General features: G+C 51.6%; 1 protein-coding gene across 9 annotated transcripts in view; it reads right to left on the bottom strand.

Moving 5' to 3' along the window:
• Window positions 1–5205: 5205 nt before the first annotated feature.
• ABLIM3 (actin binding LIM protein family member 3) overlaps window positions 5206–24487 on the bottom strand; it is a 105034-nt gene continuing 85752 nt past the window's right edge. For 2 of the 9 annotated variants that reach the window (XM_019624419.1, XM_019624420.1), the window contains 14 exons: window positions 24255–24410; window positions 22713–22742; window positions 22093–22222; window positions 21288–21386; window positions 19921–19968; window positions 17886–18020; window positions 16294–16358; window positions 14894–15041; window positions 13744–13773; window positions 13114–13172; window positions 11324–11384; window positions 10607–10614; window positions 9990–10070; window positions 5206–7315 (listed from right to left, as the gene is read on the bottom strand). In XM_019624419.1, coding sequence (XP_019479964.1) covers window positions 7202–7315; window positions 9990–10070; window positions 10607–10614; window positions 11324–11384; window positions 13114–13172; window positions 13744–13773; window positions 14894–15041; window positions 16294–16358; window positions 17886–18020; window positions 19921–19968; window positions 21288–21386; window positions 22093–22222; window positions 22713–22742; window positions 24255–24410 — 1164 coding nt within the window. In that variant the 3' untranslated portion in view covers window positions 5206–7201. The remainder of the gene's footprint in view (window positions 7316–9989; window positions 10071–10606; window positions 10615–11323; window positions 11385–13113; window positions 13173–13743; window positions 13774–14893; window positions 15042–16293; window positions 16359–17885; window positions 18021–19920; window positions 19969–21287; window positions 21387–22092; window positions 22223–22712; window positions 22743–24254; window positions 24411–24487) is intronic. The other 7 variants (XM_019624426.1, XM_019624427.1, XM_019624422.1 and 4 more) reach the window with 6 other exon arrangements.

Genomic DNA, 24487 nt, shown 5'->3' with positions numbered 1-24487 from the left:
CTATTTACAGAGGATAAAAGTGGTGCCCAGAGGATGAAATGAGACATGTAAAGCACTTAGCATGGGGCCTGACCCACCCTCGGAAGTGTGCGTTACTATTCTACTCAATGTGGGTTTCCTCTGCAGATATCAGATGCTTATGGGAATATTAAGAACCACGCACCCAGGCTGCCCCCTGCAGGGAGCTTTGTGTAAATCGAACCCTTAGGCTTTGCCAGGTTCCTCCTCTGCAGGAACACCTGATACTCTTAGATGTGAGGGCTAGCCAGTTTCCAGCTCCTGTTACCTAGTCTGTTTAGGGGTGGTATTGTGTGTGTGTGTGTACAATAGTGCTGTTATTTTGCCAGAAGGACTCATTGCTTGGGATAATTTCTCCTGATCCAGGTGGCAAGACCCAGTGTCACACTTTTGTATGACAACACACTCTTCATCCACAAGAAGGCTTCAGGAACAAAAAGACCCTTGGGTCCAGGCCCTGCAAATACTTTGCAGGGACTGACTGAGGCAGATTTCGACCCCTTCATATGTGTTTGCTTGGCTGCCCTGTTGAGCCCCACGTCCCATCAGATGCCCCCTCAATTGCAGATGTCTGTCCTATTTAAACTGTCATCACTCTTCCTCACACGGAGAGCAAAGGCACACATACGAAACTCCACTGTCAATATTAATTCACTCGGGAGAGCCAGTGTGTTTGTCACGACTCCTTGGTGGCAAGTGACAGAATCACAACTCAATGCAGCTTAAACAGAAAGGAAATTTATTTGCTCTGAGGTTAATGGGGAGTTGAAGGGGTGAAAGCTGAGATTCTCAGGAATGCAAACAGAGCAGCCACTACTGTCTCTCCATCTCGGACTCCACTTTCCTCTGTTGCGTCTGCATCTTCATGTGGTCTCTCCCAGCCTGTGGGAAAGGGGTGCACTGCTCCAGGCCTGCATGCCTTTCCAGGGGCGATGGCGGGCGGGAGAGGCATGTCTCTCTCCCTGTAGTTCCAGCACTGGCCCCGAGGGGGCACTGATAGTCTGGGTAAACCACCAGACCTAAGAATGAGGGAGATGCTAAGGGGTCAGACAAACACCTCCCCTGTCCCTGAAGCACAGCATTCTGTCCTCACCGCCCTATGAAACAGTGCCCTGATTCCTATTTTGCAAGTCTAATTGCACCCAGTGTATTAGCTTGCTAGGGTTGTCATAATAAAATAGCACAGACTGGGTGGCTTCAACAATGGAAATTTATTTTCTCACGGTTCTGGAGGCTGGAAGTCCAAGATCAAGGTGTCAGCAGGGTTGGTTTCCTTTGAGGCCTCTCTCCTTGACTTGGCAGCCTCTTGCTGCCTCTTGGCATGGTCTTTCCTCTGTGCACAGGCACCCCCAGTGTCTCTCTTTCTCTCTGTTTCCTAATCTCCTCCTCTTATAAGGACACCTGTCAGATTGCACTAAGGCCCATCCTAGTGGCCTCATTTTAACTTAATCGCCTCTTTACAGGCCCTATTTCCAAATACAGCCATATCCCAAAGTAATGGGAGTTAGGGCTTCAAAATGAATTTGGGGGGTGGGGGGAGGGATACAATTCAGCCCATAACTTGTGCCTGGTAAATGGTGAGGCTGGTCTAGCCCCTGTGCTATAATGTCCCTGCTGTAGCGCAGGGTGGTGCCTATGAAGGCAAAGGCTTTACAAGCCAGAGCAGCAGGGAAGGCACCGTGTCCAGTGAGAACCTGAGCAAGGCCCAGGGACTCCCTGTTGGTGTGATGCCCCAGGAACCATCCAGATAGGCGGGGTTAACCAGGTCCTGCGTGATTGTCAGAGTAGCTTGTGTTCGCTTCTCTCTGCAGCCTCTTCAGCTACTTTCCCCTTTGGTTTCCCAAAGACCCGTCAGCATGAAGGAATTGAGGGAATACTCGTCTCCTCCTCCCCTAAGACTTCTGTCAAAGAGAACAGCATTTCCCAGTGTGTGGAACTCTTGGGAATATGTTGCTGAATATGCGGGTTAAACTCAGGTGTTACACAGGCCAACAACATATTTAAAGAGTGATGAATTTGTTTGAATTTGTATTTAAAACATACAACCAGTCTTTACAAATGCATACTTTCACTGATATTGCTTAAAAGAAAAATATCAGGTATGAGTTAATAGAAAAAAAATTATGTAAATAGCACTGAATGAATAAATAATCTTATGCAAGTTGTGAAGGTAGTGTTTGAGGGACTGAAATTTGGGAAACACTGGGATAGCTCCCCCCTTAAAGGGAAACACTTTTGGTCGTGGGCACAGATGTTACCTTACTTTTTGGACCCGACTCATCTGCACACTTGGCCCCGGTTTGCTCCAGGGACTCACCATGGGGGTGACTGCAGGTCTGTGGTTTCTCCTGCCTGTGCCCCTGTGACAATTGGACCAGGCCCAGTGAAGAGGCAAGTGGGCTCTTGGGTGGTAATGAGAGGCTGACCCTCATCTTCACGGCTTCTGGGTTTTATTTGTTTAGAGTCTCGCTCCAGAGCTTTTGAATGGCTTGGCAGCAGTTCATAGCTGTGTACATAAAAGCAGGTGTTTATCATTGTGCAGTCAGGTTTTTAGCAACTCGAAGTCTGCTGTGGAACGAAGCATTTCAAACTTAATTCTACATGGGGCATTAACAGAGTTGGCATAATTTTGTGATGTTAATTGCAATGAATTTTAGCAGTGTTTTGTTCCCCTTGCATTTTAAGCTCTTCTGCTCCACGTTTGGCTCTGTTCAGTGGCTAGCTGCAGCTGCTGACACCTTCCACAGACGGTCCCATGTTTCTGCGCCAGGTGCCTGGTGAGGACGAGTGGCTCTGGGTGCAGGAGAGCTGGCTGCTTGTCCTTATCTGCTCAAATGCTCGGTGGGTCTGTTTCCTTGGCTGCAAACTGTGGCCGTTGTATTGGCATTATGCTCTCACCTTCTGTGATTTCTGGGCCTCACCCCCCAGTTGTGTTCTGTTTTATTAATGTAAGGTTGCCCCCCAGTGTCCAAAAAGGTTATGTGCATGGGGAAGGGGCTGGCTCCTTTCTAGAAGTTCAGAAAGACTGACACAAAATGTGTCTGTCCCTCAAAGGACAATGGCTTAGAGCAGTGCTTCTGAAACTTCAGTATGTGTGTGCATCACCTGGTGGTCTTATTAAAATACTGATGTGAATTGAGTAGGTTGGGAGTGAGGCATTTCTCATAAGCTCTCAGGTGACTCCAGTGCTGCTGGCTGGGGACCCCACTTTGGAAACAAGGCTTAGGGTGATTCTGCCTGTATCCAGTATGCTAACAACCACAGTGCAAGCCAGACAATGTCCACAAAGTCTGAATGAATAAGAGGTGTCCTCTAGACCCTCTGCATGTTCTGGTCCCTGCCTGCCTTCCTACCTCCTCTAATATCACTCTTCCCTTCCCTTGCTTCACTCTGTCTTCGCTTTTAGTTCTCAAGTACACCAAGCTCTTACCCACCCCAGGGCCTTTGCATATACTGTTCTCGCTGCCTAGAATGCTCCCACCCACACTTTCCCCTTAGGTGCTTTGTTTTCATTCTTCAGTGACTATACGAAGTGCGTTCCTTTCTGCTCCTCTCTCCAGCACCCTATTTGTTGTCTCTGGAGCAGGTATCTTCCTTTGCCATCTCCTTTTCTGTTGATTTATTTGCAGTCTGTGTTCTCCTCGAGACCAGAGCTACGTGAGCGCTCACACCTGCCTCACACACTGCTGGGTCCTCAGTGCTCCTGCCTGGCAGCAGATGCTGAATCAGGAAATATTTGTTGGGTGTGTGTGTATAGGCAGGGAGCAAAAGAACATTGTTGAGTATCCTTTTCCACATTTGAGCCGCCTGTCTGGAGGGGCCATGGTGGAGATGCTACTTAGAAGAATCAGAATGTGGGGTCAGGAAAGGAGCCACTTTCAAGCTACATCTCATCTTCAGAGATGTCAAAATGTGAAAAACATATGTGTTTTAGAATAAATGAAATCCAGTGAGTCTTAACATTTCTTCAGCAGTTTTGTCAAAGTAGTTTATGAAGCAAGAATTAAACAAGGGTACTGCAGGACTTTTGGCTATGTGCATCGTGAATCTCTAATAGGAGGGACGCAGCTGTGGCAGAGACACTGTGATCCACTTACCTAGAGGCTAGTCCTTGTCTGCCCTGTTTCTGTTCTTTAACAGTAGGGCTTCTGCCTCCCACTGTCGAGGCTGAAAATGCCACTCAGTTTCCCAACTTCTTTGCAGCAAGGTCATGCATGGGCCTATTCCCTAGTTCCGTCCAGTGGGACCTGTGGAGAAGTCTGCTGAGGACTTCTGGGAAAGTTTTTCTGATTAAAAGAGATACTGAGAGGGAAATTTCTTTCCCGTTTTTTGGTGTGGTTGTGTGAGGACATGACGGCTGGAGCCACAGCAGCCTTTCGTAAACGTGAGGAGTCACAGCTGAGGACACAAACCAATGTTCTGAGGATGGTGGAATGATGAGGTGCAAAAACCCTAGGCTCCTGATAGCATCCCTGAGCTGCTTAATTGTCTAGCCCTGCACCTTGGACTCTCGGTTGTGCAAGATAATCGGGTGTTCTCGTTGCTTAAGCCACTTTTCAGAAGGCACTCTTTACTTGGAGCTGAAAACATCCTGACTGAGAGACAAGCTGATCTCCCCAGTCTGACAGGCTGGAATTGGCTCCTGGCTTCACCACGGTAATTATGTATCCTCTTCACAGCTGCTTCCTCATCTATGCGATGGAGATTAGAATATGGCTACCTCCTGGGTTGTTACAGGAGCTTAAATGACATGGTGGGTGTGAAGTCCTCAGCATAGACCTTGGCTCGTTGTTGGTACTTAATAATGAGGAACTATGACGATCATCGTTATTATTTTGTGATCATAGATTTAAAAAAAATTTTTTTAAAGAGAAGCCTTTATTTCCTTGCTTCACAAATAAAGCTGGCTGAGCTGGCTGCTTTTTGGGGATTAGTCAAAGAGACCAAATCCATGATCACAGAATCTTATTTGTTGCGGGACCATCCTCTACCATCTTGCAGGGCCCTGTGTTCTGCAGGAACCAATCTGGGTGATACCTCGTCAACTTTTCTTATTTTATAGGAGAAACTGAGGCCAAGGGCGATCTGCTCTGTAGACTCTTTTATTCTGAAAAAATGTAAATGATTCTCTCTCTTCCCATGTCACTCATTTCCACTCACTCTGCAAACAACGGAAGGACACAGATCTGGGTTGAAATCATGTGCTTTTATGGGAAACAAAAATATCCAACAACAATAACAAAAGCCCTTCAAATCTTGCCAAGTTCTTAAAGGTGATAATGAGGCAGTTTCAATGATTGTGACTGGCTGGGGACGTTTCCTAAAGGGTCAGGACAGTTGAAAGACATTGGCGAAAAAGTGAAGTCACAGCGAGAGGGTTGACATTTTAAATGAGAGCATATTAGTCCTCCCTTCCAGCCCCTCACCCTATAACCCTTTCAAGTTAAGAGTCTCCTCCCAGTTCACAAAGACCCTTCCTGAACTTTGCTCAACTGCAATCTCTTCCAGAAAGTTCTCCTTCATCTGCACCAACTGCGTATGCCTTTTCAGTAGTGTCACAAGCACTTTCTCACGCCATCTCCCCAAGCTATCTTACACCCATCATATTTGAGTACATGCCTTATGGTACCACTGGTAGCAGGCATGCCCCCCAGACCAGGGCCCGTGTCGATCATCCCAGTGTTCCCTCCCCCCTCCCCCACTCAGCGCTCAGTATACAGCCAGTGCTCAGCATCCGCAGGTGATCAGTGAGGGTTTGCTGAAGTCAGCTCTCCACGTGCCATGTCGTATCACCAGCCTCTTGAGAGTCCCAATGGTCATTTCCACTTCTTCATCCTACCTCCAAGACTTCAAAACTGTCTGATTCAAGGCATCTCCAGGAAGGAACAAGACCCCACCAAACATTGCCAACTCAGGGTAGAAGGTTTGGAAAGGGGAGGAGAGAAGGTTAAGCGTTCACCCACTCCAGTAGGCAAGGAAGGAGGCAGGAAAAGCAGCCACTGGGGAACTCCAGGATGCTCATGAGTGGTGCGGGCCAATGCTTCATTTTGGTATCTCATAAGCAGCCATTCATCAAGAAGCTTTCCCTAAGAAACTTGGCTAACTTTGCAGTGGGAGTCAGGGACTGGCTAGGTTGCCCTGCTAGCCTGGGGACCAGCAGGCATGGACCAGGGACCTTTCTTGGGAACATGACCTCTATGACCTTCAGAGGAGTGTTAGAAATTATCTGTCTAGTTGTTCAGTTGGAGCTACGGTGGGAACGTTAGCCCTGTGGTGTGTTGAGTTGTCAGGCACATAGATTGTAGTAAGGCTGAAGAATACAGGCTGCAGTAATGGGCCTCTCCTCCAAAGGGGGCAGTGAGGGAGTAAAGAAGGTCCCAAGAGGTCCTGCAGCTCCAGTTCTAACACGTGCCCTGCTCTGTCTCCTGCCCCCCCCCCAGCTCTCACGCCTTCCCTCTGGTTCTCCACGTCGGGGCCCAGCAAAGGGGTCAGTTGGAAGGATGGAGGGAAAGGAAGTGCCTTTTCTTTTCCTACCATGAGTTGTAGATTTGGACCAGGGAGAGGTTAGGCTGGAGGACAGAAGAAGGACTGAAGAGCTGAGGAGAGGCCAAGGCCCTGCCCACTTCTGTTTACTGCTGTAAGTAGGTCTGAGGCCCGCACTTCTAACTGCATCATCCCAGAGACACCATGCTCCTAATTGGGGCTGATGAGAGTATTCCACATGGGCTTTCAAAGGTGCTCAGTGACTGTGGGAGGTCGCTTGTGCATCCTCCCACGGGAGGGCCCCTCTGGGGCCAATAAGATGTGAAAATTGCATGGTCAGTATCTGCCCTGGAGACTGGGGGAAAGAGCAAGAAGCAGAGAGAAAAGACTTCTTCAGGCACCTCGAAAGAGGGTTGGACTCTGGGGGACTCAAGTTAGGACAGATGTTTCAGTATAAAAAGGATCCCCAGTAAAAGGATGGGAGTCCCCTCAAATCCCTTCCCAAACCCCATTGCACTTAGAAAAGATAAAGTAGGGAGCATAAAAATATCTTGATGACGTGGGCTTGCCTGACAGTACAGAAAAGCAAGTCTCATGGCAGGCAGCGTGTCCCATTACACAAGAGGATTATACCGAGCTTCAGTATAGAGATTTTACATATATCTTTATATAAATGCATATATATTTATAGAGCCTCTGCCTAGAACAGCCGGGCTTGCTTCTTCAGTTCATTCCTCTTCCAGAGCGCCAGCCGGTCAAACTCTGAGATGGTCATGCCGAAGACTTGGTAGAACTCTTCCTGGGACAGGTGGCGCTGAAAGGAGAGGGGAGGGGACAGAGAGGAAACAGCTTGAGGATGTGAGGTGGAAGCTGGGAGCAGGTGTAGGCAGGAATAGTCGCTGTATGTTTCCTCTGGATGCCCTGGGCCTGGCATGGTGCCTGGCCCACAGAAGGTGTGTGATGAACGTTTGTTGAATGGACGAATGCATGAATGAATGTTTTCTCGGAGGGGCCTCTGCAGCTGGTCTGGCTGGAGAGACCTCCCCTGCTCAAGTTTCAGGTGGGACGTGAGCTTCACTTAAGCGCCCCTCAATGCATCCTAGTTGACCTCACCAGTCCGCTTCCCTGCTCCATGCATTCATTCATCCTGTGTTCAGGAGTGTGTATGGATTAATGCTATTCTGTCCTTTGTGAGTAAAACGAGGCGTGACCAAGATGTTGGGGTGTATTTCCTCTTATTAATATTTTTACCAATGATCTGGATGGCTGCTCTTCTGGCCAATGAAAACAATTAGTGTTCCTATTTCTCCGCCCACTGCAGTGTCCTTTTATCTCTTTCTTATATGAAACCAAATATGCCATCTAATGAAGCGCTGGTCTGCATTGCAATGGCAGCTTGGCCCCCACCCCTCCGGCCTGCCCCCCCCCTTCCATGCAGCCTTGAAAGTTGATACATTGTCAAAAGCTTTTAGAGTTAGAAATATGTGGCACTTAAAATGTGGCAAAATGTTAACAGTTGGTACATTTAGGTGAAGGGTAGGTGGGTGTTCATTTTACTATTCTCGCAACTTTTCTGGAGTTCTGAAATTTTTTCAAAATAAAATTTTAAATTATGTTTTAAGAGAAAAATATATGGCACATATCCTGCCTAAAAACTTACTGGAATCACTGAGATGACCTGTTGGTAGCAATTATATTAGCTAATTGAGTCAGCTCAGTCCCGTCCCTGAACTGGTGCAGGGGCTGGGGCAGTTGCGCAGGGGTCAGGGCAGTGACGCTAGCCCAGTGGTCTCAGCTCAGGCTGCATGTTAGACATTCCCGTAAGGCTCTGAAAAATACTGATGCCTGAGCGCCTTCCTCAGACTGCAGTTTAATTGGTCTAGTGTGGATCCCTGTACTGGTGTTTCTAAAAAGCTCCCTGGGTGATTCTGATGCTTAGGGAAGGCTGAGCTTCCCTGGTCTGAGCTTCTGGGTGTCCTGGAGGACGGAGGAGAGCAATTGGTCCTCCTGAGCGAAACAGGTTCCTGGCTATTTCCATCCCTTAACGCTGGTGTTCCACCGAGCTGCTGTGGGAGCTGTCCCCTTCAGCACTGGAAGACACTCACTGCTAGACCGGGAAAGGAGGCTCTTGTTACAAATGTGGGGAGAATCCTCCTCCTCTTCCTCTCCGCTACCCCGGCATGCTAGAGCTGGAAGGACTCACAGCACTTTCTGGGCCACCTGCATTTCCCTCCTACTGCCCCAACCCTCTACTCTGGGTGAATTCCTCAGCAGTCATGTCAGGGGTGGGTCGATAAGCTCGTCCTAAGGAGTCTGAGCCTCCTCTCGTAACAGCCTGCATTCAATTTCACAAACGTTTCCGGACACCTCTCCCAGCGCAGGCCATATGGCAGACAGCACTCAATCTTACGCAGGAAGAGGAAATGGATCTGCACTCTGGACAGAGGGCTGGGGGAGGCTGGATGAGGAGGTGAGTGACGCATCCTGGGGAATGTTTGGGGAGGTCTGGGTCGCAGGCGTCACTAGAATGGAACCCTGAGGCACGGGGAAGCTGGCAAGATGGAAAGGGCATCCCTGGGAGAGGGAGTGGCAGGGAGAGACCCTGGGGCAGAAAGGGCAGAGCGTGCTCTTGGATCAGAGGTGACCAGGGAATGGAACCCCATGCCAAGTGGACCGGGCTTCTTGAAAGCCCAATGCTCAGGCCACCTCTGCGCCTTTATCTATGCTGATCTCACGGCTCAAGATGTTTTCCTACTTCTCTCCATCCATCCAAACCTTCCCATCTTCAAAGTCCAGCCAAATCCTTCCTCTTGCTGGAAGCCTGTGTCATCCAACCAAGCCTTAGCGGTCTTCTCTGAATAACGGCAATCACACATTAGTACTGAATAACAAGGACTCATATTCAGGACGCTGAGGATGCCAAGGGCCCGATGCCAAGGGCTCTACCTGTATCGTGATGTCACTTGACCACTTGAGGGAAGCAGGACAACTGCCCCAATTCACAGAGGAGAGAACTAACGTTCAGAGAGTTTGTAACCTGGCCAGGATGCTCACCTAGGGAGGACAGGATTGGGACTGGAACCTAGAGAGTCTGACTCGAGACTTATGCTTTTACCCTCTGCACACTGCTGCCTCCCTATCCTTCCTGTCACAAGCACAGGTTCTCTGTACAGTCCTGCACAAAACCAGCCCTGCACTTCTTACCAAGCAGACCACAAGCCTCTGAGAGCAGGGCCCGAATCTAGCTCTCCTATGTCTAAGCAGCAGCTCCAGGTGGAACACGCTGTACCTGTGCAGCACGAATTCCGGTTGAATTGAGGAGGCCGCGTAGAACATCAGGCAACAGTCCTGGCCTAAGGAAGCTGGCCTAGGCTCTGCTTTTTCAACAAGCTGTGTGACTTTAAAGCCATTCATCCCACCTGTCTCTCCAGAGCTGGGTTAGACAGGGCAATTTCTGGAATCCCTCCTGCTCAGTTTTCTATACTCACCTCTAAACGGGTCCGGTCCACATCCTTGGGCAGTCGGTTTCTTCCTCTCGTGGTCACCAGCAGCAGTTCATAAGGGTAGATCTAAGGAGAAGCAACAGGAGGGGGGCTTTGCAGGTTGGGTGAGGGCGATGGGCTGTCCCTTCAGCCACATTTTGCGTCTGGGCCCCCTCCTTTACCCAAAAAGGGTTGGAGATGAAAATCTGGAGGAAGGGCTGGTTCTGCCCTCCTTGGGGTTGCCTGGCTGCCTTAAGCCACCTTTTCCCCAAAGGCAAGGCCCAGAGTCCCCTAATACTGCTTAGGAATAAGTTTGGTGGCACTTGGCATGAATGTGGGCACAAGACCTCCTGAATGTAAATGTCTCATATCTGGCGATTGGGAAGCCTCCAGGAAGTCTGTGAGGCCCGTGGAAAACTCTCTGATTTCAGGAGGCAAGAGATGGGAAGGATTCAGGGAAAGTGGGCCAAGGAGGGACTGGAAACGCTAGTCTTAAGAGGACTGTTGGGGTGATTTATCAATGTCCCCTTTCCTGTCCAGACAGTGCTGTCATCCTCCAGCTGGTCCCCAATGCAGTGGCTCCCAGTGTCTCAGAGACCCCGGGGTCTACGTATCTCCTTTACCTTGTACTCTGTCGAGAGAAAAGACACACACAAAATGGAAGCCCATCAGTCTTTGCTTTGCATCACCATACCAGTCTTCATCTTAGAGACCCTGTTCTTGATGACTTCATCTCAAATCAATGCTGGTATGAGCACCTTGGATGGCTGGAAATAGGCGATGAGCTGATCCACAGACATGGTTTTAGAGGGGAAAACTGACTTTTGAGGTATTTATCATAGAAATGAGTCTGAGATCATGAGGCACATGGGCTAACCCTACCATCTTCTGGGGTGATCCTCCCAGTTTTGATGTGGGCTGCCCTCCTGCCTGAGCCTGCTTGTAGGAGCTGGTGGAAGCTGCCGGGAGCGCATCACTGGCAGACGGCCCAAAGCTCATGGAATTTTTGCTGGGAACAATGTGCACTTGGCTCTGAGTGTTTTTTCCCCCTGCATCCGGGGCTGGCAGGCAGCTCTAGCTCAGCAGCACCAGGACAACAGTGCTCTTCGATGGCTCTGGGAGCCCAGATGGGACAGATGGCTTGGAGATCACCCAAGGCCAGGGACTTGAGAGGATGAGGGAAGAGGAGGGGAAAAGGGAGGGAATGGGAAGTGAAAGGGAGTGGGAACTTGGGTTTGGACAGAGCCCAGCGAGGGGCCAGAGTCTATAGCAATCATTTGTTGAGGGTCAAGCCGCAGCTGTGAGCAGTCCCTGTGAGTCCCTGGGGGGCCCGCACTCACCTCGCATGCCCCAGTTGACGGCGTTCATGCTGTCGTAGTGGAAGAGGTCTGCGCTGGGTGTCTGCAGGGGCAACAGAGCCAGTGCTAGCCTGAGGCATGCTCACCTCTGCCTCCCTCAAAGTACCCACCCGTCTCTAGAAAATGGACAAGGTCTGTGCGACGCGGGTCCCTCACAGAAGCCTCAGTCCCAAGTTGGGATGACTTAACTAACTCACTGCCATACCCCTAGTGCCTAGGCCCAGCACATCGTAGGCACTCAACAAATATTCATTTATTGGTGAATTAATCTCATCCTTTCTTTCATCAGATCTACCCTGGCAACCCTATCTAAAAATGCAAGTTGCCCCCTCCCCAAATCCCCAACCCCTCTATCCCACTCAACTTTTCCCATTTTTTCCCCATAGCATGTACTACCCTCTACATTCTATGTAATTTGAATTATTTACTATTTATTACTTGCTTTCTGTTTCTCCCTATAAGACTAGAAGCTCCAAGTGGCAGGAGTCTTTGTCGCTCTTGGTCATTGATATATTCCAAGCATCTGGAGTAGTGCCTGACATATATAAAAGGTTTTCAATAAATCACTGATGTGTGAATGAATACCCAGGCTCTGAGCGTGCAGAGGGCAGGGCTTATGTGTCCCTCATCTAGACAGGCTCATTAGCACCAGCCACATGCTCCAGTGGAGCTAAGATCCCTTTTGAGTGCTTGACTCTAAAATAGCCTCCTAACAGTTGTACGGCTTCCATGTCTGTCCCTTGGTGGTCTCCATTCCATAGAGCAGCTAGAGAGATCCCATTAGAATCCGAGTCAGGTCATGTGGCAGAGCTACTGGAGACCCTCTGAAGTCCTTACCAGCCTGCAGGGCTCTACTGACATCCCCGTCTGGCTTCACCTCCCTGCTCACTCCGGGCAGCCCACACATCCTCCCTGCCCAGGGGCTGTGACATTGTGCTGCCCTCTATCTGGATGGCTCTTGCTGGTCTTTGAGCAGTGAGGTCCCTCTGTGCACTCAGGCCTTTGCTTAAATCCACCCCTGTCTGACTTCCTTCTCTCCCTACCACCTAGCTTTGTGTTCTGTCCTAGCACTTATGAACACCTGACTTCAGATCACACCTTACTAGTTGGTTGTCTGTCTCCCCAACTAGAACTTGAGCTCCCTGGGAGCAGCAACTTGATTCACTGCAGGACCCCTGGCACCTAGAACAGTGCCTGGTACTTAGTACATGCTCAGTTAATAAACATCTATCTCAATTTCCCTGCTTTCCCCCATTTAGTTGTGCAGCTCTCCTTTTGCTAACAAGACGTAGTTTTCATTCTCTTTTGGTCCTTGAACCAACTCACTGCTTCCTCTAAGGTTTTACACTGCAGGACGTCAAAGAGCTCAGAGGGCTCCAGGCCATGTCAGGGAACGGAGAAGGCAATCAGGTGGGCTGTGGGCTCGAGTCCTGGCTCCACACTTACTGGGTGTGAGAGCTTGAGCAAGTCACGGCACCTCTCCGTGCCTCCATCTCTTCATTCACAAAACAGGGTTAATCATAGTAACTACCTCGCGGGGTAAATGCGTTTGTGTTTGTAAAGTGCTTAGCACAGTGCCAGGCTTTCGCCAGGGACCTCTTTTCACACAGGACTCACAGGGAGGAGAGCAAGCGTTGCCTTTGGGTTCCTTCAGTTAACCAACCTCTAGCTCCAAGGCCTTTGTCCAGGTTTCACCCCTAAGGAATCACCATGAGCGCCCCAGCAATGAGCTAATGCACAAGGGGACAGTGTCCCCACACAGCCTCTCTTACCCTGTGCAGCCCGTTTCTTCTGTAGGCGGGCAGGGAAGCAGACTTGGAGATGAGGGGATCTGAAAAGAAGGAGCCAAACAATTACTAGGAGCCCAAGCTGGGGCCCCTCTCCCTGAGGTCATCGGGCTGAAAATGACCAATATCAGTCCCCAACCCAGGGAGCAGGGCTGTAGCCGGAGGCCGCCAGTGCCCCCCACTGCTCCCCAGGCTTGCAGATGACCATCTTAGGGGTGCCTCACGTAGAAGAATTCCAGGCCCATCCAAAGCACCCACTCTCTCAGTGTTCTGGCCTTCTCCTGCACACATCTAGTCTCCTGCGATGGACCACAGGGTGGCTCTGGACCACGGCCCTGGAATCAGAGTTCAGCTCAGAGCCTAGACAGGCAAGCTCCCACAGGGGTGGGAGAGGCGCGTGCTCTTCTTTCTCCCTGGGAGCTACTGGGCATGGCAACCCTGGTTCCAGAACCCAAAACGGAGGCCCACGAGCTGACAAACAAATGGGGTCGACTATCTGAGACCGTGCTGGGACATCCGTGCCGTATGGTCATCACAGCTATGGGCACCTGCAGCTGACTCAGGTATGGCCCCCGCAGGACCTCATGGACTGAAGGTAGGGTGGGCAGCACATACCACTGTCAGCCAGGTAGTGGGACCGAGGGGCTGCAAGAGAGAGAAGCCAGAGATCAGTATGCATGGGGACAGATAGACATGGTGGATAGTTCATGGGGACAAAGCGACACGACTCCCATACCCGGGCCACCCTGGCTGGTGGGGAGGAGGGGCCTCTTTCACTACTTCCTTTCCCACTGGCCAGTTTCCAGTTGTTGCACCTGCACCCCATCCTCCCTCCCCCTTCCAGCTGTTAGCCCAGCACCTGGCACATAGCAGGTGCTCTGTGATACTTGCTGCATGGATGCCATTGAAGGGAATTGAATTTTGAGCATTGGTGGTGCACCGCACAGAGCCCAGAGGCAGGGGTTAAAAACAGTGCCTCTCAGTTGTCAGACAGGGAATCAGGCTTATCCGTTTATCCTGGTTCTGCCATTAGTAGATACCTAACTTCTAACCAGTTACTTAATCATAAGTAACCATTACCTAGCCAGTTACTTAATCATGCTTGGGTTTTCTTATCTGTAAAATGGGGAGGGAAAGTATCTCCTTTATAGTGTGATTGTAGAGAATATATGACATAATACAGAAAGATACTAGCACAGTGCCTGACGCATACAAAACACTGACTAAAACTGGCTTTATCATCATCACCATCGCCATCTTCTTCAGTCTCACCTAGAGTCAGGGTGGTTATTCTTGACTGAGCTACTATCCCTCAAGTATTGACCTGAGATAGAATTTCCTGGCAGGACTGACTCCCACAGGGGTAAGCAAGAGAGGAAGCAGACAGAGCATGTTTATATCTAGGAATGGGGAGGAGCTTACAGAGAGAGACTCTCAGGGCCAAAGGCTTGAACCAAGCCTCTGTTTGTGTCCCTCCAGTGATGGGAGGCTCACTACCTCAAGAGGCAGCCCCTTATATCTTTGAGCCCTTCATACGATTAGAAGACATTTTGTTTGCATTGAACCTGACTGGAAGTCACGGCTTCAGATGCCCCACCGCAGCAGAAGTGACTGCTCAGGGAGAGCATGGTCTTACTCAGCGCCCCACGCAGCCCCTCGCCACGCCTGCATTCTAGACCCTGCTGAGGCCACAGGAGTGCAGATTCACTGATGGATGGGGGAGGAAAGAGCCCCCAGCCCGGCAGGCCGCCAGAGCAGTGCTTACAGCCATTGAGGGACATCTCGTAGCCAGCGGTGTGCAGGGCCTCCCGGCTGCTGGTGGAGCTCCTGGGAGGGGTCCAGGGATCCGCGTAGGAACTGGACCGGGCCTTCATCTCCTCCTTCAGAATCAGCCGGCCAATTCCACTCTGGAGCTGGGGGGGAAGGGAGGAGCAAGATGGGGTTAGAAGGAAGCCAAGAGCACTGAGATGGAACAGGCTTGGGAAAGACTGAGGAATCGGACTCTGTCACGCCTGCCTTCCCAGCATCCCTCCCTCCTTGCAGCACCCATATCTTCCTGTGGGACTTCATCTCTCTTTCACAAGTGGTCCTGTGGTCTGGGTGGGACTCTGATGGTGGGCACAACAAGCAGGCTTGGCCCACAACAGGACTGCATTGTCCTAGCCACGGTGACTGGCTCAATGATGGGCAGATGCCTCCAGCTGGGCCAGCGAGAGCCTGCCACGGGTCTCTTGCTGGAGTCACACATCTTTTTTATTTTTTAAATTTTTTAGAGAGGTGAAATTCACATAACATAAACTTAACCATTTTAAAGTGAACGGTTCAGTGGCACTTAGTACAACCACCACCTCTATTAATAGTTCCACCCCTTAGAAAGGCTTTGCACCCTTTAAGCACTCACTCCTATATCTTTCTCCTCCCAGCCCCTGGTAATCACCAGTCTGTGTCCTGTCTTTATGGATTTAGCTAGTCTGCATATTTCATGTCATTGAAATCAATACAATTTGTGGGCTTTTGTGTCTGGCTTCTCTCACTAAGCATAATGCTTTTGAGGTTTATCCACATCAGGACTTTATTCCTTTTGATGGATGAATAATATTCCACGGTATGAATATGCCACATTTTTTATTCATTTATGAGTTGGTGGACATTTGGGCTGCTTCCACCATTTGGCCATTGTGAATAGTCCTGCCATCACATGTGTGTACCTGTATTTGTTTGGGTACCAGTTTTCAGTTCTCCTGGGTATATAGCTAGAGGTGAAATTGCTGGGTCACAGGGTAATTCTCCATTTAACCTTTTGAGGAATCACCAAGTTCTTTCCCCAGAAGTAGCACCACTTTCCATTCCCACCAGCCATGCATGAGAGTTGCTGGCATCCACTTGCCACTACATGAGAAGAACCTGCCTGGGCATGAGGCCAACGCAGAGGCAAGCCGGCACAAGAGCCGAGAGATGATAATCTCCCGGTGGCCATTTTTTGAGCAGGTGGATGTAGTTAACCCTGAATGAATCCTCCCATCTGACTTTGCAGTTATGGCGAGCTATCCGTTTCTTTTGTCCCTATCATAAGTGAGTTTGAGTTGGGTTTCTGTCACTTGCACATGAAACAATCCTCAGTCACATACTGTCTAAGCGTCTCGTTCAGGGCTGTGGCCCGCTCACCTTGTGCATGCTGCGGTCAAAATCGTCCTCCTCTCCTCCAGATGAGAACCTCCTGGCTCGGGGCACTGCCGAAAGACAGCTAGGATCAGCTCAGGTGTGTGCGCCCCACTCCGGCTGCTCTGGGGAGAGGGCATGAGGGGCAGTAGAACCTAGACAGATGGGGGTTTCCTTCTGGGCCACCACTTTCTAGTGGAGTGACCCCTGCACAAGGGCACCTGGTGAGCTGCTGCTCCACCACGGGCTTCTCTGTGTGGAGATGCCCAGCCTCCCTGCCCGTTCTTGGGCTGTGAGGTGCACGTGACGCTGACTACCCAAACAGAGCTAATATGCCGTGGTGTTGGGCTTTGCCTGACGTTGGCGGGAGAGAAAAGTCCTCTTTCTGTCAACGGGAGGAGGTAAGCCTGGACTTGCTGGAGCCAATCTTGCCATGACAAGGGCAGAGTCAGCCTGAGAATAGAGCCCCACCCAACCCAGGGACAAGTCCTGATGATGTTCATGCACCTCTAGACCCAGCTGTGTCACCAAAACTTTCAGTCACATGACCCAGAAAATTCCCATTTTGGCGTAAGCCATTTGGAGTTGGTTTTCCTTTTGTGATTGAAAGTCCCATCTAAGAGTCCCCCTCTCCCTTCATGAGTGGTCTCTCCTGCCTGTGCAGCCTCTGAAAATATATGTCTCATGGACACTGACCACGGTCCACTTTGGGTTATAGTTGTGCTGGTGTCTTAGCTCTTCTCTAAATGGAGAATTCTTTGAGGGTGGGGAAAGAGGTAATCTCAGCTCGTCAGAATGGACATTCAATTAGTGAAAGTATGTACTGACTTGAAATGGTACTTGCTAAAAATTCCTCCCCATACTTGAAGAAAAACAGCTGGGGATGCCTGACTGGGTGGGATGGTACCTTGAGGACCACTAAGACCTCCTGCCAGGGTGCCTACAAGAGCCTTCCATCTCCCTGCATCCTCTCTTTTCAATCCTCCAAACCATTTTCTACCATACAGCCAAGTAGTCTCTTAAAAACACAAATCTGTTCAGGTCACCACTTTTAATGGCTTCTTACTATTCAGGATAAAGACCAAAATCCTTACCTTAACCCACAGGGCCCCATGGGATCTGGCCCCTCATCCCTCTCAGCCTACCTGCCACCCCCTGAGTCCAAGGTTAACTGACCGCCTTTCCCTTTCCCCAATGGAACCCAATTTGCCATCCCTTATCTTGGCAAAATCGTTTTCTCACCCCGTTTGGCGAACCCTCCCCAACCTTCCTACGGCAGCTTAGTCTCTGCATCTGAGAAGTTTGTGTCATCTTCTAGGCTGGACAGCATGCCCCGTCATCAGCTCTCCTACCTCCTGTGTATCATCTTCGGTATATCACCTCCCTCTCCAGATAGGACCTACATCTCCTCCACGAGGGCAAGGACCTGCTCTAGTGTGTTTCCCCAGTGTCTCCCTAGGGCCTATGCCTGGCCCTCAACAACATGTTTGCTGAATGAATCAATGATCGTGTGAAGGAGTGGGCGATCATCCTGGCCCCCTGTGTCCCTGGTGCAGGTGACAGGTCTCTGGCCTTGGCTCCCCTGTGGGGTACATTACCTTTGGGGGACCCATGGTAGGTCCAGTACTCAGACTCTGCAGCATAGTAGGGGTCTGGCGAGTAGGCTGGACTGTACTTGGAGGCCTGGCTGATGTCTTCACTTGTTTTGCTCTTGGTTGCTGTTGACAGGTCACCTGCAAAGGACCCAAAGAGAAAGCTTCAGGGATGCAGAGTGCCCCAGAAGAGTGTCCTGTACACTCTTTCCCCTGTCGCAGCCAGGCTCCAGCCCAGGGGCGTGAGGCTACTTGGAGACGAGGGTCTGGGACATGGAGCCTGGGAGATGGAGAAGCACTGAGGCCAAGGCCCACCTTTGACAGTTGGGAATCTGAACAGAGAGGGGAAGGGGCTTGCTCAGGACCACACAGCAAGTTAGCCCAGAGTTGGATGAGACCCCCGCTCAGGGCTGCTTCTGCCACATCCCATGGACTCCCAGGTGTGAACACTGAGGCCAAGGCTCCTCCAAGTCAGATCAGACATGTCCCAGGCGAGCCCCTGCCTCACCTTCCTCACCTCTAGACACCGGCCTTGTGGCGGACTCAAGCCACGTCTACGGTGGGAATTGGCAAGTGGGGTCGTGCTGCGTGCTGGGTCAGGTGACCTCGCACTGAAATGCCCCATCCTGCTTGGGGAGACTCCATGATCCGAAGGAAGGAGTGCTGGGCAGGGAGTCAGCAACGCTGGGTTTTGCTCCCAGCCCTGCCACTGAGCTCAGTTGTAACACTGGGCACGACCCTTCCCCGTTCTGCCTCAGGTTCCTCATCGGTATCAGAATCGGTCTGTGGGCTCAGGTGCCATCCAGGGTCAAGCTTCCACGTAAAGCCCGCAATATGGGGTGACCATTAAACCTATCGCAGGCACAAAACCTTCCCGGGAGTTGACTTCACACTGTCCCAAAGACTGACAAGAGCCTGACTAGCGCAGAGAGGGCTGGGGAAATGTATGGGGCTTCGGGGTAGTTTCTGAGGAGAGGGCCATACACCCCGTGCTGTCAGGGCAGCAGAGGGTCCTGGGAGGGCTCTCAGCCAGCTCCAGGCTGGGCCCCTCCCCCAGCAGCACTTCCAAAGCTTCCCAGCTCTGGTAGATGTGGGTCCTGGGCAGCTCCTCCCTGCTCAACCAACCTCATTCAGCCCTTTCATCCGCCCTCTTATCCACTCAGCCCACCTGCCCCGCAGACTTCCTGCTTTGTGCTGCCTCTCCGAGCCATCTGGACAATCCCACGCAGTCCTGAGGGGCTTGAAACCTGGGGGCCTTTTCTGGATATAAAGTCAAGCTACCTTTGTCAGGGTTGGTGCCTTTCTGTGGCTACGTGGGGCACATGGTGTGTCCTCCACAGCCACACATAGATGTGCACGTGCTCAGACTCGCCTGGACCCCAACCCAGCCCCCTCCAAAACTGAGGACATTTGTCTAAATTATCGGGTCTTAAGCACCCAGAGCCACTATTTATACTTATACCCGCCCTCCGCCAGTTCAGTGAGTTCAGGTCCCGGCACAGGGCTGCTTTTGCCAGCTCCATGCCCCACCAGTTGTGTGCCCCACCAGTTCTGTGCTCTCCCCTGTTATCCAGCTAGACCCGTAGGCATGGAGAGGGTGACAGGGTGGCAGCTGCGCCTCTGCGTGCTTAACTAAGGGATGTGCTTTCAACTGAGGCTCAGTAGGTGCTTTGGCAAGAGCGAACAGGTCTTGGGGATGAATGACTGAGGATCGAGGCCTTGGAGCGCCTCTCTCAGGGGTACGTTCATTCCACAAGGGTCACTCTCACCATGGAACTTAGGACACCAGGCGGCAGGGAAGGGGTAGTTGGGGAGATGGCAGCAAAGGATTTAGGGGACACGAGGCCTTCTTTGCTCTTTTGAAATGACACCAGATTCCTCTCCAATGTCACCTGGAGTGGGGGTGGGGTGGGGCAGTCAACGACAGAGACCAAGGTGCATCCTTGCACGTGTCCCTCCTGGAGATTCGTGCAGAGCCCTCTGCTCGGGTTTTAGCTGCCACCTCCCCTTGCCTGGCCATGCCCTCTGCCTCTGACCGTACCATGCCGCTTGTAGATCGGGGGTTTCCGGTAGATGTTACTTTCTCCAGCTGCCAGACAGACCCACAGGGGACAGCGGGGAGGAGAGAGAGACAGGAGAGAAGGAGATGGAGTTGGTCAGTTGATCTCAGAAGAGAGAGATGGTCAGCAAGTTTTCCCAGGGGTCCACCTTCTTCCCCCCAGTGGACTTCCTCTTCCAAAGATGAATTCCAGCCTCATATACCATCAGGTTCCAAGGAAGGCGAGGGGAGAGGAATGGATGGATTCAAATGGCGCTGAGGAAGGGACCTGGGGCTTGAACGGTGGGCATGCAGGCATAGGTGGGCACGTGCTCAGCAGGACCCCATGCAGGAAGGTGTCTGCTGCCTGCACCCGGTGGCAACACCTCATCCCGTGGGAAAGTCCCCAGAGTGCTGCAGCCATGGTCCAGCATCATCTCCCTCCCACTCCCTTTCTGGGGCAGTGGAGAAAGGTGTAGATGAAACAGCAGGGCGAGTTTCCCGGGGAAAAGTGAGTGGGGAGCAAAAACCTGAGCTCGGAGTTGGGGGGCTGGTGTAGGCTCAGCTCTGCCGTAACTCAGGGTGGGATCTTGTCCAGATCATACCTACAAGCTCACTTATCATCCTCCCTCATGCTCACCACCTGTAGCCACACTGGCCTGCTGCCACTTCAGTGTCTCAGGGCCTTTGCACTTGCCGTTTGCTCTGCCAGGACGTTTCCCCTGGGATCTCCACAAGGCTGGCTCCTTCTCATCTTTTGGCTTCAACGTCATGGCCTCCGAGAAGCCCTTCCTGACCACCTCACCTAGCCCGGCCTCCCCCACCCCAGTCACTCTATTACATGCTCCTACTGTTACCTGAAATTAACCCTTCACTTACTTGTTTACCCATTCTGTCTCCCCACATTAGAACATAAACACCATGAAGGCAGGATCTGGGCTGGTTTGAGCACAGTTGCAACCTCACGGCCCCATACAGTGCCTGGCTGTACAGAAAGAATAATAAAGGCTCAGAGAAGCTAAGTAATTGGCCTGAGGTCACGAGCTTATAAGCAGCAGGACTGGGATTCAATCCCATGAGTTTTGATGTAAAAGGCCCTGACTTTCAGCCTTGTTACTACCACATCCCATCAGGACCCCTGGACATCTGAGACACTTCCCTGGGCTGCTTCCTGGTGGTCCTGACCAAGGCTGGGTCTGTCCATGGGTGGACTAAAGCCCATGGACGTGTCAGGGCTGGAGGGTGTGTTAGTGCAGGTGGCTGGTTAGGGAGGGTCTCCAGGAACCGGCCTCTCCTCTGGGCCGGTGCAGGGGGCCTGGCCACCCCATGGAGCATGCACCCATGCCGGGAATTCCGGGCTGGCAGCCTACCTGGGATGTGAAAGTGCTTGGGAGCCTGGTAAGAGGTTGGAGTGGAGGACCTCACATCTAACTGGCTATGGTATGGAGAGCTCCGGCCACTCTCGGGCCCTGGAGCACGCAGGCAGTGGTCCCCAGAGAGAACAGAGGCACAGAGAAAACAGGCATTAACGCGATAGCAGTTAAGGCAGCAGTGAGGCGATGGCAGCGGGGATGGTGGGGAGGCAGCTGTGCGTTCATGCACCGTGTCTGCAGAAACAGGCTTGACCCTGTTTGACTGCTTCACAGCAAAGTCCGATTTTGTAGGCTGTAAGGATCAACTCCACCAAGCTTCAGGAAGACATCTTCGCCCCACCCCTTGTCGCTCCCAACCCTCCCCACCTGGCCCCTCCCTTAATTGCTCTGCCAGCTTTACCTCTAACCTCAGGACAACCTAGTTTGGGTGGGGCTGGGCTGTTGGGTGAAGGCGAGGCCATAGCCCCATTTCCGGTCCTCTGGTTCTATCTGGACAGAGCAGGCCTAAGGATGAGGACTGAAGTGTCCTCTTCCAGCCAGGCCCACTGGGCTGCCTGCCGCTTTCCCCTCCCAGCAGCTCACCACCCATCTTCCCACGACGTCTCTTCCTCTCCCCTGCCAAGGGCATCTGCAGGGACTCAGTGAGGCCGAGCCAGTCACCTGAGTGGCCACAGGCCTGCAGAGGACCATGCTGTGATGGATCTCAGGGAAGCCCTGTTCTGTCTCTGCAGCTGGGGACACCAAGCCACTGTGTTGTTCCCTTGGCTCTTCCTGTCCCTTTGGGGTCTTCCTTCTTCCTTACCAGAGCGGTAGTAGTGGTGAGGTGAGCGGGAGAAGGTGGGGGACATGCCCTGCCGGCTGTAGGTGGGGGAATCGATGTATCCCGGGCTGGAGGCCCGTCTCTGCCGGAGGTCCAGGTTTTCATAGATGTCCTGGGGGAAGAAGTGGGGCTGTGAGGAAGGCCGGCGATTATGGGGGCCTGTGGCCCACGGATCTAGTAGGCAGGTGGGGAGTGACAGGGAACCGGGATCCTAGGGGCTGAAGCATGGTGCTGCCCTTCTGAGTACAGGGATCCCCTCCCTGAGTCCCATGCACAGCCCGAGGAATGCTGCAAAGAATTTTCAGGGCCTTCACCCATCACTCACAGGCCCCCGAATGGAACCTGTGGGTCAGGTCCCTGGAATCCGGGCTAAGGATCACAGGAGCATTGAGGTCATCTAAGGGTACACCAGGTTTACCCCCAACCACTGCGACCCTTTATGCCACCGCCACTTCCTCCAGGTCATGCTCCTGTCTCCCTATTGCTGTCCTGGTAGGGGGAGCACCTGGGGCAAGGGCTCAGGCCCCTTGGGAGGCTGGGGAGGGGTGGTCAGCATAAAGGGACACAATTATATAAAAGGTCTCCCAAAGCAGCTTAATTACCTGGGAGTAGGGAGATAATGTTCCCAGCGACTTAGAAGCGAAGAGTTTGAAGGCAGTCGTGGAAGGAGCAAAAGGAGAGAGAGGAAGGTGAGAAAGAGGGATGGAGGGCAGTTAAATAGTTCAGCAAAGAGACGGCTTCCGCTGCCCCTCACCTCCCCTCCAGATAACACCCTCACTTAAGAGTTCCAGAATATCAGCAGTGCTAATAGGTAGTAGGAAACCTTGAGATTATGCTCTTTCTGAAAATGGGAAACCCAAGGCCCAGAGAGGGAACGGCTGGCTCGGGGCCTCTCAGGAAGGAAGTGGGAGGGTCTTCACCTGGACCTCCGGGCTTCTCCAACACAAGCTCAGAGCCATTTCCATTTCTCTACCAGTATATGACCCCTCTATGGTTCATGAGAACAGTGCCCAGGGCAGGGGACCGAAAGGCAGGGCCAAACAAGGGCCAGGCTGATGCCATCGATGTGGGAGTTGGGCCAGCAGGTGGTGTGGCAAGCTGGAGATGGAATGTCCCATCTACAGGGGGCTGCTCAGCCCCAGCATGTCAGGGCCAGGATGGGACACCTGCCCAATGTTAACACAGCTTCCTAACTTTCCAAGAGAAGTCAGAAATGCAGAGTCTTATGTGAAAACTAAATTACATTTTTAAAAGATATTTTTGTGAGCTGGGGGCTGGCTGTGACTTGTGGGTCCCAGTGTGCCATCTCTGCCCTCAGGAGAATCAGCTTCTAGTAAACACTTGGTCCCTTTTTCCTGATGCATTTCAGGGGCCAGAACCCACAATCTCGGCACTAGACTCACAAACCAAATGGAGCCCAATCCCTTTATAGAGGGGGCAGTGGTGGAGCAAGGACAAGAACTTGGGTCTGTGCCCCGCAGGCCAGGGACCCTTCTGCTCCAAATGATCTTAGCTCAGGAGTTAGGGATAGAGTTAGAAATCTCCTGGGATATCAACTGCCAGGGTTTCCAGGGTAGTGGCCACTCTGCCTTCTCCAGAGAACACTTTCTCTTGTCCAGCAATCATTTAATTATTTCAAAAGCCATCTGATGCTGAGCTTTTATGAGTTTCTCTCTTGCTCTGAGCTGAAGGCCAGGTGCAAAAGCCAAAGAACCTACTAACCAGGGATTATAAACCCAAATGGCTGTTCAGCATGGCAGGGCACGAAAGCCATGGGCTGGGTATAAAATTTCTCTACTATAAGAAAAACAACTGGTCGAGCGATAGTAGTTACAGGATTCTCAGGGAGAGTCGGGGGGGGGGGACTCAGGAGAACTAGAAGCCCATGTCCAGTCTATAATAATTGCGCCCCATCTCCAGGTGGTGGAAATACTGATGCAGTGTTGTCAGCTCTGATTTTTCAAGAAATACCAGATTTTTTTTGGAGGAAATCACTTGATTTTTAAATGTTGACTGTAAGTTCCTGTTGAAAAGTCTGGGGGCCATCACTGTGGGGGACAAAGTGCCTGTGATTGAGGGTACTTGAGACCTCACGGGCCCTGCTCTCCTCCAACAGCCAGAGAGAGAGGAGCGAGATGCCATACCTCTCCATAGCCACATCTCTCCAGCATCTCGTCAGACGTGTATCTGGAATGAGGCTCGTAGGAAATGAGGTCAGGGCGTTGTACCTCATAGATGGACTTAACCTTGGGGAGAGCTGCCAGGTCTTTGTAATTAAGGATCTCATTATCCACTTTAGCCTGGGGAAGAGGGAAACGGACAGAAAACAGGTAGAAATATAAGAGGGAAAGGAGAGAGGAAACAAAATCCAAGCACA

Source organism: Hipposideros armiger, unplaced genomic scaffold (assembly GCF_001890085.2).
Source record: "Hipposideros armiger isolate ML-2016 unplaced genomic scaffold, ASM189008v1 scaffold_590, whole genome shotgun sequence".
NCBI classification, from domain to species: domain Eukaryota; kingdom Metazoa; phylum Chordata; class Mammalia; order Chiroptera; family Hipposideridae; genus Hipposideros; species Hipposideros armiger.
This window is presented reverse-complemented; position numbering and strand designations above follow the sequence as displayed.